This window comes from Drosophila santomea, chromosome 2R (genome assembly GCF_016746245.2).
Source record: "Drosophila santomea strain STO CAGO 1482 chromosome 2R, Prin_Dsan_1.1, whole genome shotgun sequence".
NCBI classification, from domain to species: Eukaryota; Metazoa; Arthropoda; class Insecta; order Diptera; family Drosophilidae; genus Drosophila; species Drosophila santomea.
Genome location: NC_053017.2, coordinates 16,282,489 through 16,295,323, shown reverse-complemented (window position 1 = coordinate 16,295,323; position 12,835 = coordinate 16,282,489). Strand labels below are relative to the sequence as shown.

The window sequence follows — 12,835 nt, the reverse complement described above, 5'->3', positions numbered from 1 at the left end:
CAATGCCCACGGGATTCACGTGATGGCGCTAGTGTTGCTCAGCTTGCGAGGCAAACAGCTGACGCGGTGAACAGCTGTGCTGTGGCAGCGCCGCGCGCTTTCCAACACTGCCTGCGGCTAAGGTGCCGCAGTTTCGTTGCTTAATTTTTATTCACGATTAGTTTAGTTTTAAACATATCGCCCGCCCTGGACCGTTAATATTAGCAAGTAAGTTGACAGCGAGTGGACCCACTGGTCGTGCTGGTCTGGCTGCAGGCTGTGGGCGTGGAAGGTGGTCAGTGTGGACGCTGATGTAACCAGAAGTCGGAGGAACATAATATGTGTGCTATTAGGATTGCTCATTGTAAATCGGGAAAAGCTGTTTTCCACCGTTTTTCCAGCCTTGTTTAATAGTGTAGATCTGAGAATGATCCAGTGAGAATTTTCAGGGATATGAATCGATGTCGGCCAGTTTCATAATCCTGACCCCTAAGCTATGCTTATCGCCCGGCTCTCAAATACACGTGTATTTCCATCGGGAGCACCCCGACCTTTGACCTCCCCCTTCCCCTCCCCCACTGCACAGCCTTCTGGAGCCGAAAAAAGAAAGCGAATGACTCAAGAGCAAACAATTAGGCAAGTGCGCAACAGTTTCAGGAAATGTTTATTCAAATATTTTCCAATTCCGAAGTGCTAAAAATAAGCGCACAAAAGCCACAACACAGCCCCTTTACCCTTCCTATCCTTTCCCTTCCACTCCCTTTAACGGTTCCGCCGCATAAACAGCGCATCCATTTCCATACTTAAACCCACGGGCTGCTTTATTCCACTCGGGCACTCGGGAAAATAACTTAAATGACTTAAATCGCTGAAATTACTTGAAATTAGAGTTTCACGACTTCAGATAATGAATCATACCTTCGCACAATGGGACCAAATAATTCTTTTGTTTGATAATGTTGCTGACTTTCTCTTAACTTAATGAATTAACCAATAATTAGTTAACTAGCACTCGAGTTATATCATAATTACTTATAGTAGTTTGGTTATCAATTTAATTTTAAGTGATTTAGTTGAATAGAAATCATGCTTGAAGATAGAGTTCAGAGAAATGATAAATCATCAGTTAATCAGTTTCAAATATGTCCCTAGAATATTGTATTATTATTTGTGTGTTATTAATTCCTAAGCACACGTTTATCTTGTTTCTAAGTAGAAGTAAAGTCTTAAGTAACAAATGGAAAAAAACTCTGTTGTTGAAAAAGCGTCCCATATAATCGGCAGTATTTTTAAGGAAGCCGCTTTGTTCCCGCCTTATCAGCGATGGTCAGCCTTTGATCTTTACCCCATCGCGGAAAGCCGAAAGCCACGACTATCCATGTGCATATCTATATATTTTATATATTCCGGCGGCTTCTTAGCCCCCGACGATTGTGTTCTTGCCCGTGGTCGTACCCGTGCTCGCTGGCCGTATCTGAGCGATAAATATTTCCCGTAATTATGCACGATCGCTATTTGTTCGCCGAGCGCTGTCAGCAATTGGCATTGACTTACAGCGCCTATTCCCCTGAAGTTCTCGCCTCTGTTTGCTCTGGTGGCCACTTGGCTTGGTGGCTAGGTGATCGTCTCTCCATTGCCAATACCGCCGTCATGGTCATATTCATATGCCAGTGCAGTGCCTCGAGTGCCGTCAGTTCGCGGAGAGATCCGATCGAGTGAGCTTCGCGCTGCCCAGACTTCCATCACAGCCCCACGTTCCACTACGAAAAGTGAAAACCTATAGTCAATAGGCCAGTAGTCGCAGGTGCTGAACGTAACGGTAAACATGTCAACCGCTTTTCGGGTTTTGGGCCACACTCGCACCTCTTATCGGTTATACAATATGGACGCGTGTGATTGAGGGAACTCTCCCTCGGTGGGCATGACCCACTTATGGGCGAAGACGCTCCCAGTCTGTCCCACAATGCTCCACCGAGCAAAATTCATTCCAATTCGATTTCAAAATGCACAAATTCACATGCAAATCGTAATGTGGGGTTTGTTATTTTCAGTTTCATTGGCTAAAATCGAAGTGTGTGAAACTGTACAGAAGCTTCAAGGGAAGCTGTTTCAAGCAACGAGCTATTGTGCCAAAGTAATCATTTTAAAGCAGAGTCGACAGTTTTCTTTGTAGTTTGTTCTCTAGTTTTTAATGAAATTTATGTCCAAGAACACTCGTAAATTCTCTGCGTGTAGCCGCAGCATCCACGCCCCTGTCCCTTTGGCCTTTTGGGCTTGTCTTGTTGGCTTACATTTATTGCGATGCGTGTGTTTTGGCTTACTTCACAGTGGCTTAGTGTTCTCTTTTGTGGCGCTCGTCTGAGCGGGGGAAACTTTCTCCGCTCCGGCGGCTCTCTCTCGCGCTCAGTTTCTCAGCCAGGGAAATCAGTTGGCCCCCAAAAACGGGGGGCCTCTGCCTCGCAGACTTTGATGACTTCTTCAGCCGCAGCCAAAGTCACTGGCTTACACACGTCCAACGCAGCTCGAGCGTGCAACAGGTTGTCTCTGCCCTCGTCCAATTTGTAAGCATTATAAATACGCCGTGATTGCGCGGGGAGAAAGTTTCCCAATGCCCAATTGGCAGTGGAATTCGGGCCACATCGAGAACTCTGCTTAAATTAAACTTAAGGAATCTCTAAACATTCAGAGGCCACAGCTCTAACTTCAAGAAGCAATTTCGAAACGCAAATAGTGATTTATATAGTTTTTAACAATTGAAATATTGAATGTGTACATTCACATTTAATTTCATGCCAAACCTCCCATTAAAAGTAACCCAACTGTGTCTTTTGCAGAGCTCAGGATTAACTAGATAACCGGATACAATTATGGCATCCCACTGGCCCGAGAACGTTGGCATACGCGCCATCGAGATTCTCTTCCCCTCCCAGTACGTGGACCAGACGGAGCTGGAGACCTTCGATGGTGCCTCCGCGGGCAAGTACACAATTGGTCTGGGCCAGGCCAAGATGGGGTTCTGCTCGGACCGCGAGGATGTCAACTCGCTCTGCCTGACGGTTGTGAGTCGCCTGCTGGAGCGGCACCATGTGAAGCACTCGGAGATCGGACGACTGGAGGTGGGCACCGAGACCATTGTGGACAAGTCCAAGTCGGTGAAGTCCGTGCTGATGCAGCTGTTCGCCGAGAGCGGAAACACGGACATTGAGGGCATCGACACCACAAACGCCTGTTACGGCGGCACTGCGGCGCTCTTCAACGCCGTCAACTGGGTGGAATCTTCCAGCTGGGATGGCCGCCTGGCTTTGGCCGTTTGCGCTGATATCGCCGTGTACGCCAAGGGTGCAGCGCGCCCTACTGGCGGAGCGGGTGCTGTAGCCATGCTGGTGGGTCCAAATGCGCCGCTGGTTCTCGATCGTGGACTACGCGCCACGCACATGGAGCACGCCTACGACTTTTATAAGCCGGACCTCAGCTCCGAGTACCCCACGGTAGATGGCAAGCTCTCTATTCAATGCTACCTTTCTGCTCTGGACACCTGCTATAGGCTGTACCGCAAGAAGTTCGACCAGCAGCAGAAGGACAGTTCCAAGCAGCCGGCCAGCCTGAGCACCTTCGACGCTATCCTATTCCACACGCCCTTCTGCAAGTTGGTGCAAAAATCTGTGGGTCGCCTAAGCTTCAACGACTTCCTGCTGAGCAGTGAGGCGGAGCGGACGAAGCAGTTTCCCGAATTGGAACGCTTCAATACCGCCACCCTGGAGAGCACGTACTTCGATCGCGATGTGGAGAAGGCCTTCATGACGCAGTCCGCCGACATCTTTGCCAGCAAGACTAAGAAATCGCTGCTGCTGGCCAACCAAGTGGGCAATATGTACACCCCCTCGGTGTATTCCGGCCTGGTGTCTCTGTTGATTGGAGGACCAGCCAAGGAGCTGGTGGGAAAGCGCATTGGATTGTTCTCGTACGGATCCGGACTGGCTGCTTCCATGTACTCGATAAGCGTGACCCAGGATGCGGATGCCTTTGAGAAGTTTGTCTCGAAGCTGGACTACGTGCAGCCGCTGCTGAATTCACGGGAGAAGGTTGCGCCCGAGCAGTTTTCTGCGCTGATGGAGGTGCGGGAGAAGAACAACCATGCGGCGCCCTACACGCCCACGGGCAGCATATCAGCACTGTTCCCCGGCACCTACTACCTGAAGGATGTGGACGCGCTGCATCGACGCACCTACGAGCGCACGCCGACCATTAGCAATGGGGTGCACTAACCCCGGGCTATGGTTCCTTCGGTTTGGTTTCGGTTTCGCCTACAACTTGACAATAACTCTAACTATCTCGACCAAACCCATGTAAGCTGTAGCTGAAGACGGTATCTAATTATAACTGGTGTGATCCCAGGGGTCGCTTTCCTTTTGCTCTTATTCGGGTCCTTGTCGCGTATATAGTACTACACTTCTTATTTATACAAGCTTACGAATTAACTCTTTCATCCAGTCAGACCTTATTTATACCATGGAACAAGTCTTAACTAGCGTCGGTACTGCAATTTATGCCTATAATTGTACAATACTTATACCTGTGTGTAAGGCACACAATCAATTGTTTAACAAACAATAAAAATCCACAGTCAAACTCTTTGCTTATTACCTGGTATTTATTGTCGGAAATAACGTATTACACAGATCATCGTTAAAACGTCGATGAGCAATGTGGAAATAGTGTCTGTATAAGAGCATATTCGATTTGATGGCAGCGACTGATTTGCATATCTTGGACTTACAACGCTGTAAACTTGTAGAAAGTTACGCCTGGGGGAGGGGAAAATGAAGTAAGTCAGGGCTAGATTAGGTTTAGCATTGAGTTTTACCATTGGGATTGACGCGTGTGATGAACTGACTGTTCGATTGGAAGGCGCCCAGCTTATTGCTGGCATCGTACAGATCCTGCACACTATAGCCCTTGGGATTCATCAGTCCGAGCTCCTTGCCCGTGAAGGGGATCCTGTAGGGAGCGCCATCGTCTCGGCGGCTGACGAAGGCGACGGCATAGGAGTGATGTCCACTCTTGGTTACTGGCGTAATGGGACGTTTCCAGACTTCGATTTGATTGCGGGACAAAACACGACGGCCCTGGATGCCCAGCTCATCCTGGTCCACAGCAATAACCGCACTGCAAAGAGCAATAATTTACCAACAAGTCTAAGGCGGATAACGAAGCTGAACCAACCGATTCTGCAGTATATCCTTGATCTCGGGACGCACTGCAGCCAGATCATTGGACATGATTAGAGGCGCCGCCATAATTGACCAAATGGCCATCTGCAGCTTGCTTTGATCGTAACTCAAGCCGTAGTTTCCCAGCAGCAGCATATCGGGATCGTTCCAGTGTCCTGGTCCGCCATGTGGCTGAATCCTGTCCTGATTCTTGGCAAAGTAGTCCATGATCTGCATTAGGGACTCGAGGGAGTCGTCGATATCGTCCCAGTTGCGCCACAGATTGCAGTGCTGCTTGAGTGACTCATAGTCGGGCATTTCTCCAGCATCCTCTTGATACGCTGGCCAACTGCAGGAGTACACCATCGGACGACCAGTTTCGTTCAGCAGACGTCCAAACTCCGGATAACCCGTGGCCATGTCGCTGATATTGGCATAGCAGCCGTCCAGCTTCACGTAGTCCACATCCCAATCGGCAAAGGTCTGGGCGTCCAGCTTCATGTGCTTGATCACTCCGGGATAACCAGCACAGGTGTTGGTGCCGTAGTCCTGGTACAAGCCAAACTTCAGACCCTGGTTGTGGATCTGAAAGCAATCCATATGAATCTGAGAGCCCGGAGGATTAAAGCTTTTTCGTATAAATTACATGATCGGATAAGGCATTTAGGCCGTTGGGAAAGCGTTTTCTGTCCGGCACCAGCTTCTGGGTATCGTTGTCGCGATTCTTCTCCAGCCAGCAGTCATCTATGATGACGTACTCGTAGCCAGCATCTGCATATCCTTCAGAAACCAGGAGATCCGCATGCCGCTGGAAAAGTTTCTCACTGAAAGGTGAAATAAACAAGAAGTAGTGGAACACTTAAGGTCTTAGTTGGGTTTGGTTTTACCTGATGCACTCATCGGGATATAGTTTACAGTCGGTAATGCAGCGGAAACTGTAATTAGAACATAGGTAATCAATATACCAAGAACCTTTAAATATAATATATGTATGTAGTTATATCATTAAGCGTTATATAAGAGTTATTACATGGCACGTGAAAAAGTTCATGCCAAGTCCTAATTTGTATTAAATGTTACAGTGAACCGCATTAATTTTCATTTTTAAAAGATAGATCTATTTCGAAGATACCGGTAGAAGATTACTCACCGCTCCCAGGACATCCAGCCCATAGGTGGCCTGAAATCGAGGAAATTTCAATTTGCTGCAATGAAATCCAATCAAAATCTTGTACTCACTTGAGTGCCAGGCCATTATCGAGGCCCATGGATAATTGCAGAGCCTGCAGCAGGAGGATCCCGCCCAGAAAGACGCCCCATGTTCCGTACATCGCGAGCTATTGGCACCGACTGAATCCTGGCCTTTGGGCACCCAGCGAATTTATATTCTCCAGCGGGCGGCACTATAGATAACTCCGTTTGCCCAAGGCACCTGATGAGTTGGAGGCAGGGGAATGGCACCTGAAGAGCTGCCAGAAGGTTAGTGGCTAATTGCAATTGCTGTGGAGCACTCCCATCGACTGATTGGTGTTCGCCTGGTGGCGCAAACAGCGGGCTTTCTCGATTGCAGGAATAGCCGGAGCCCCTTATCACGCCAAGTTCACAGCGATCGCAGGGAGCTAAAAGCAAACAGCGAAAGTCGAGGAGAGACCGAGAACAGGGGCTTCTGATTCTGATATGCTTTTGTTGTTCAATTCTGGCGCTGTTTGCCAGCTAAACTGGTCTACAAAGTTGGGGAAATAGGTGGGAGCATAGAAGACGGGAGCATAGGACTAGTGATGGGAACTATGTATATTCACATGCTATTATATTTTGATCAGTGAACTAATTTTAATGATTTGTCTTGGGATACCATATAAATATATATATTTAAGGAAATATATATCAGTGAATATATATTGTTTACTACTAGTTCATTTTTCTTTAAGAACAGGTTATTTATGCTTAGTAAATGTAATGAACAACTAAGCTGAAATTACAAGTTTTCCGAAATATAATTTATTACTGTTAGTATTTATCTGTTGGCTCTTATCTGTTTCTTCTACTGCGACTTATCACTTTGATCCTTTTTATTCAAAAACTGCATTATATATGTATCTTGTATTTCCCATAGGTTTTGTCTTGTTTTGTAAAACTATTTTTATTTATCTATTTATTTATATTTCATGGATCAAAACATAGTTTCTATTTATCTAGGAGCACATTTGAAACAAAACAAACTGAGTTTCCAGTCGAGCTCAAATTTTTGTACCACCAGTCGTTTGTAACTTTGGTACATTTTACAATTTTGTGGCTGCCAGCTCCGAAGAGAACCTACACAGGTACGCAGAACGTACCTTCTGATAGGAAGTGCACATGTGTATGGCTGATTTAGCAAAATGCAATTACTGAACTGAGTATCGCTGCACTGGGCTTGTAATTGAATTCTTTTGACCCAAATGTTACCTTATCGCCTTTCTACTTACAGATAGCGAAAGATGACTAATTAAAGCCGCTGTTTTGTTATTGATTTAGTCCTCTATTTGTTTGTACGATTTACACGGTTCTTTGGCAGTTGGTTTCACTAGTTGTGTTATTTAAGTTGCGCGGAATACTTATTGCTATGTAAGACTAAAATTGGAGCTAAAACATGACACAACAACCAGTGTTGCTTGCCGATTTGGCAAGTAAGGAGATCGCTGGTTTAAAAATAGTGACCACATGTTTAAAATGATCGTAAAAGTGTAAATGGGATTTGGTTTATGTAACTATTATGGACTTACGTAGATTTCTTGAAAATGTTAGTAATATCGCTATGTTTTAGTTTCTAGATGATTTTTTATATCGTTATCTGTGTCAAAAAATAACATAGATATTCGTTTATGTATATTCTTATTTAAATGATACTTTAAATTTAATTTACCCGCCCAATTCTTTAGCTACTTATGGTTTTGGCTTGAAAATAGCTAATTTGTTTCCAAATTAAGTTGCTTTACAACACCGTCAGCAGAGCAAAACTCCAAGAAGGGTCACACTGGTGGTTTTTGGCGTGTTATTTTCGTTTGATTAGACTTTTATTATTCACTTTGATTCGGCTAAACTTTAAGCATGGTATTCCAGTTGCCCACAACAACCGCCGCTCCGATCGGAGGCGCCTCATCGTTTTCCTTCGGCCTCAGCACAGGAACACCACCAGCAGCAGCCGCAGCTCCAGGAGCAGCAACCACGGTTCCCGCCACAAAGCCCACATTCTCGTTTGGACCACCGGCAACTTCTGCTGGTCTCGGTGGCGGCGATGCAGACAATAGCAAGACGCAGGCGCCAACGGCGTTTGGATTTGGCCTGGCGTCCACCACTGCCTCAGCTCCCCTCACGCTGGGCACTCCAGCCGCAAATCCAGTGTCCACCACTTCTGCGACAGCGATAGGAACCTCTGCTGCTCCTCCCGCCTTCGGAGGCTTTATGGCTCAGCCGACGGCATCAGTGGTGCCCTCCCTAGCCACCAGTACACCAAACACTGCAGCTACCACAACTGGATTGCTGGGCGGGACAGGATTGGGAGCTCCCAAGAGCACTGCAGCTGCTCCCACAACTCTGACAGCAGCTCCGGCGGCCATAGCTCCCACCCTAGGAGCTGCACCTGCCGCAACCTTAAGTACTGGCGGGGCTTTTGCCAATCTCACTACTGAAACCAAGACCACAGACTCATCGGCCATTTCCACGGCGTCCCAGTTGTCCTATCACCAACTGGAGGAGCATATCAACAAGTGGACTCTGGAGTTCGAAGAACAGGAAAAGGTATTTACCGAACAGGCCACTCAGATCAATGCCTGGGACAAGCTGCTCATCAGCAACAACCAGAAGATCGTGGAGCTTAACGATGCCGTGAAAAAGGTGAAAACCGATCAGCAAGTGCTCGACCAGGAGCTGGAGTTTATAGCCACCCAGCAAAAAGAGCTTGAGGACAGCCTGGCGCCGCTCGAGAAGGAGTTCGTCAATCTCCCGAGGGTGGACATGGAACGCAGCCAAACCTATTTGATGGTGGAGAATCTGGATACGCAGTTGAAACAGATGTCCGAGGACCTGAAGGAGATCATAGACAACTTGAACGAGGCCAACAAGGGCCAGGACACTACTGATCCCATCATCCAGATCGGAAAAATCCTTAATGCCCACATGAGTTCGCTGCAGTGGATCGAATCGCAGTCGACGAACATCTGCAAGAAGCTGGACGACATTGGCAAGATTCAAGACTCCCAGAAACGCGATATCTTCCGAGCTCCCTTCTAACGATTAGTCTCTTAAACTTGTTAATTTAAATAAAGGTTCAATTGTAACGAGTACCGAGTAATGATTTACAGCATATCGTTAGGAAATTCGTTTTTTATATAAGAATTTATTATAAACATCATACCGCTTCAACTAATAACCCTTGAAGTATTTAAGCCTAAAGAGCGGCACCTCCTTGCCCTTAGTGGTAAAGGCCAGGAAGCTGCTGTGCGGCGAGAAGGCCATGGAGGTCACAGAGCCAACTTTCTCGTGCTGCGCCGGGAAATTGGAGTACACGGTGGCGCTGGGGAAATGGGCCAGCTTAACAGCATTCGGTGCCCGACTGGAGCACATCGCTAGCACCTCGGAAGTGTGATTGAACTGCAGATCCGTGATGGCAGTCCGCAGGTTCATGAAGCGCTTCTCGGGTTGTGGGGTCTTTGATGCGAACACACTCTCGTAGTCGTAGATGTTGACCACGCCCTCTTGGCTGCCTGTGGCCAGAAGTCGTTGGTTGGGAGACAGTTGAATGGACTCTCCATATATACAGCCGTCGTCCATAAAGCTGTGCTCGATGAGGTTCTGGCGCAGATTGAGCACGGTAACATTGCAAGTGGAACCGCAGACGAGGATCCTCTTGGAGTCAGCAGACCAAGCGAATCCCTTCACCTTGCCTTCCTGCTTGAAGCTGTGCAGCAACTCATTTGTTTTGGCCGTGAACAAATAAATGGCTCCATACCTTCCAGCAGTGACGATAAATTGTCCACATGGAGAAAGCTCAAAGCGGTGCATGAGCGGGATGTCGCCCGGCAGCTTCCGTCTGGAATCCTTGGCCTCCAGCAAGTCGTATGAGTAGTAGATATTTTTAGTGGAACCAAAGTACGCCTTTGTGCCGCAGGGAGCAATACGGGTGCAGGCCAGCGGGAAGCTCTTGAAGCGCATACTGTGCAATTTTTCGTTCTTTTGCCCGTCCACAGCGTAGATGGTGGCTAAGCCGTTCTTGCCCGCCACTAGAGCAGCAGTACTGGTTGGATGAAACTGAATGCTGGTGACTTTACCCTCGGCGTATGTGGCTCTGTTTAGGTCTTTGACCCGTTTGAAATTTAGAGTCTTCTGGGGCAGACTACTGCTCCGGGCTTTGCGATCGATGAAGCCTACAGTCTTTAGCAGTTCTTCGTCGGAGGATGCGTCCTCGTCGTCCTCGTTTTTCACCTTCTTCTCCGCCCACTTGGGTTGGTTAAGCGTGCGCTGGAAACGCGCCGTGAGGTACTCCTTGTACGATTTATCCTTGCGCAGGTGGTTCAGTGGACCCGTGTGCTTTGTGGCCTTTTTGACATCGCCCACCTGCAGGTCTTCGTCATCGGAATCCGACCAGGCGGCTTTCCGCTTGTCTCCTGGTTTTGACTCGTCGGGATTTTTATCCTGCTCGTCCTCTTCGTCGTTCGGCATCTTAAGACCCACGGACTTTGCTAAATTAGTGAGCAGTCGCTGTCGGTCGCCAAAGAGCACCTTTTCCATTGGCACCTCCACATAGTTGAGCTCCTTGGCCTGCGAGGCCTTTGGAATAAAGCGTTCCCTTTTGATTTTTGCCGGTTTTTCTTGTTCCTGCTCGCCGTAGAGCGCCTTCAGACTCCGCAGCTCCTCCAATCCATCGCTGGACTCGTCTGAACTCATCTTGGTTGCTGGAAATGCCCGAAAACTCGTTTATTTATGATCTTTTCTGCGGACTGCACAAAAATTTACACGTGCAACTGGGCGGGAAATTCACTAACGCTTTGAATCAAAAATACCACGACATGGAGGACTTATCGATAAGTGTGGCCCCAGCGATTACAGATATGAATTGATATCGTTAGAAAAGGCGCAATAACTTGAATTTGTGAAAAATAATATAATTTCAAAAATATTATTTGGCAATAGGTTAGCAACTGAAATGATTATAACCTAAATTTTTTTTCTTGTAAAAAATATATTTTTTTTTATTAAAAATAACTTTAATGCATTTACAGAATCAATTTATAGAACTTTGTTTAAAAATTTGTCTGTTGGTTAACTAGCTTCGTCAATTTTCTCGCTTCCTTTTGAATTTCTCCGGTACCTGGCAAGTCTTCAAATGACGGTTAAGGAAACCCTCATATTTGTACGTTCTCCCACAGCGATCACAGCATAATTCGGCCTTTCTCTTGACACAGAGCTTCTTCTCTGCCTCCTGGGCTTTTAGCCTACGGACACATTCGTCGCAGGCATATCGACGGCTCACTTGGCCAGGCCTAAAGCAGGCCAAGAACTCCTTGCGACAGAAGAGGCAATCGAAGAGCTTGGTGATGGTGTAAGCCCCTTCGTAGGACTCATCCTTGGACTTTCGCGGTATTAGATGGCTCTCCAAATGGGTGCGATACTCCAGCTCCGTCTCGAACTTTACATGGCAGGACCCGCAGGTGCGTTTCATTGATGGACTCCTGTGCTGGAGCCTGTGGTTGATCAGGGCTTCCGCCGAGGAGAAGGTTTCCTTACAAATGCTGCATTTCAGCTGGGGTACGACCTGGCCTTCATTCTTCATCATCCATGCAAAGCGTCTTTCGCAGGCCATCAGATGAACCTTGTAGGCCCCGCCCGTGCGGATCCCATTACCGCAAAACGGACATTGGAAGAGCAGCGTGTTGGCCTCCGGGAAAACTTCTGGCTTTCGCTCCACCAGGGGCTCCACCTTTGTTTTCGGCTCCAAACAGGGAGCCACGTACACCTTGGTAATAACACCATTTTCCTCGTGCACCGACAGCAGAGTAGCTGGTTTCAGGTCCTCGGAAATCCAGTCGTTAGCACTTGTCATGATGCTTTGTGGGTTCCGGTGGGTTCTTGTGTTTCGACAGGAAGAAGGGTACGAAGAAAGTGAGAAAGTCGCCTGTCATTGTCATTGAAAGATGGAAAGTAATAGTCGATACCCGATACTCGGAAACTGTCAGGGCTGGCAAAGAAAGAAAGCTGCTACGCGAAAAGTATGCTTCAAAAATGTGAACTTTTTGAAATTATCCAGGCAATGAAATTCGAATTCCAACGCTTTTAGCCGCCGAAAGTAGTAGTTTTAAATGGATCACGAGTGCTGGCAGTTGTGAAATTTTTCTTCACATGCCTTTGCCATTAATTTTTTACTATAAACTTATGGAGTTTTAACCAATTAAGCAAAAACCAAACTTTACTGACTAAAAAGAGCAAATGCCATCCATTCTATTCTTACCAATATATTGTATGCACATTATTCGAGGCTCTGCCATGATTACCTTTTCAGTTAGTTCTAAAAGTTAGTACAATTTGAATCCTTCTTTGAAAAACATATATTGATATCCATAAAACAGATTGTTTAGTTTAGAGACGGGTTCGTCAACTTTGAACTCTAAAAT

The 12,835-nt window shown here is 47.0% G+C and overlaps 5 protein-coding genes across 8 annotated transcripts; 2 read left to right on the top strand and 3 right to left on the bottom strand.

Moving 5' to 3' along the window:
- The first annotated feature begins 60 nt into the window (after positions 1 to 60).
- On the top strand, positions 61 to 4,608 carry LOC120444326 (hydroxymethylglutaryl-CoA synthase 1). Of its 3 annotated transcripts, none has more exons than XM_039623876.1 (2): positions 61 to 207; positions 2,814 to 4,608. In XM_039623876.1, the coding sequence occupies exon 2, from the start codon at positions 2,847 to 2,849 to the stop codon at positions 4,242 to 4,244; it is 1,398 nt and encodes a 465-aa protein (XP_039479810.1). In that variant the 5' UTR covers positions 61 to 207; positions 2,814 to 2,846; the 3' UTR covers positions 4,245 to 4,608. The 3 variants fall into 3 exon arrangements, with proteins under 3 accessions (XP_039479810.1, XP_039479812.1, XP_039479811.1); XM_039623878.1 differs by lacking the exon at positions 61 to 207 and adding an exon at positions 1,555 to 1,783; XM_039623877.2 differs by lacking the exon at positions 61 to 207 and adding an exon at positions 1,555 to 1,798.
- A 3-nt stretch (positions 4,609 to 4,611) lies between these two features.
- On the bottom strand, positions 4,612 to 7,799 carry LOC120444327 (alpha-N-acetylgalactosaminidase). Of its 2 annotated transcripts, none has more exons than XM_039623881.2 (8): positions 7,655 to 7,799; positions 6,429 to 6,658; positions 6,340 to 6,369; positions 6,077 to 6,124; positions 5,836 to 6,013; positions 5,203 to 5,774; positions 4,844 to 5,145; positions 4,612 to 4,784 (listed from the first exon to the last, which is right to left on the bottom strand). In XM_039623881.2, the coding sequence occupies exons 2-8, from the start codon at positions 6,518 to 6,520 to the stop codon at positions 4,753 to 4,755; spliced, it is 1,254 nt and encodes a 417-aa protein (XP_039479815.1). In that variant the 5' UTR covers positions 6,521 to 6,658; positions 7,655 to 7,799; the 3' UTR covers positions 4,612 to 4,752. The 2 variants fall into 2 exon arrangements, with proteins under 2 accessions (XP_039479815.1, XP_039479813.1); XM_039623879.2 differs by having other exon boundaries at positions 6,429 to 6,808; positions 7,655 to 7,794.
- A 377-nt stretch (positions 7,800 to 8,176) lies between these two features.
- LOC120444329 (nuclear pore glycoprotein p62) lies at positions 8,177 to 9,505 on the top strand. Its single transcript, XM_039623882.2, has one exon. It carries the CDS (start codon positions 8,277 to 8,279, stop codon positions 9,456 to 9,458), a length of 1,182 nt encoding a protein of 393 aa, XP_039479816.1. The 5' UTR covers positions 8,177 to 8,276; the 3' UTR covers positions 9,459 to 9,505.
- A 39-nt stretch (positions 9,506 to 9,544) lies between these two features.
- Positions 9,545 to 11,314, bottom strand: LOC120444325 (U3 small nucleolar RNA-associated protein 18 homolog). The gene is made up of 2 exons (XM_039623875.2): positions 11,181 to 11,314; positions 9,545 to 11,119 (listed from the first exon to the last, which is right to left on the bottom strand). Exon 2 carries the CDS (start codon positions 11,109 to 11,111, stop codon positions 9,591 to 9,593), a length of 1,521 nt encoding a protein of 506 aa, XP_039479809.1. The 5' UTR covers positions 11,112 to 11,119; positions 11,181 to 11,314; the 3' UTR covers positions 9,545 to 9,590.
- A 145-nt stretch (positions 11,315 to 11,459) lies between these two features.
- On the bottom strand, positions 11,460 to 12,400 carry LOC120444331. Its single transcript, XM_039623886.2, has 2 exons — positions 12,081 to 12,400; positions 11,460 to 11,754 (listed from the first exon to the last, which is right to left on the bottom strand). Exons 1-2 carry the CDS (start codon positions 12,265 to 12,267, stop codon positions 11,708 to 11,710), a joined length of 234 nt encoding a protein of 77 aa, XP_039479820.1. The 5' UTR covers positions 12,268 to 12,400; the 3' UTR covers positions 11,460 to 11,707.
- Between the last annotated feature and the right edge of the window lie 435 nt (positions 12,401 to 12,835).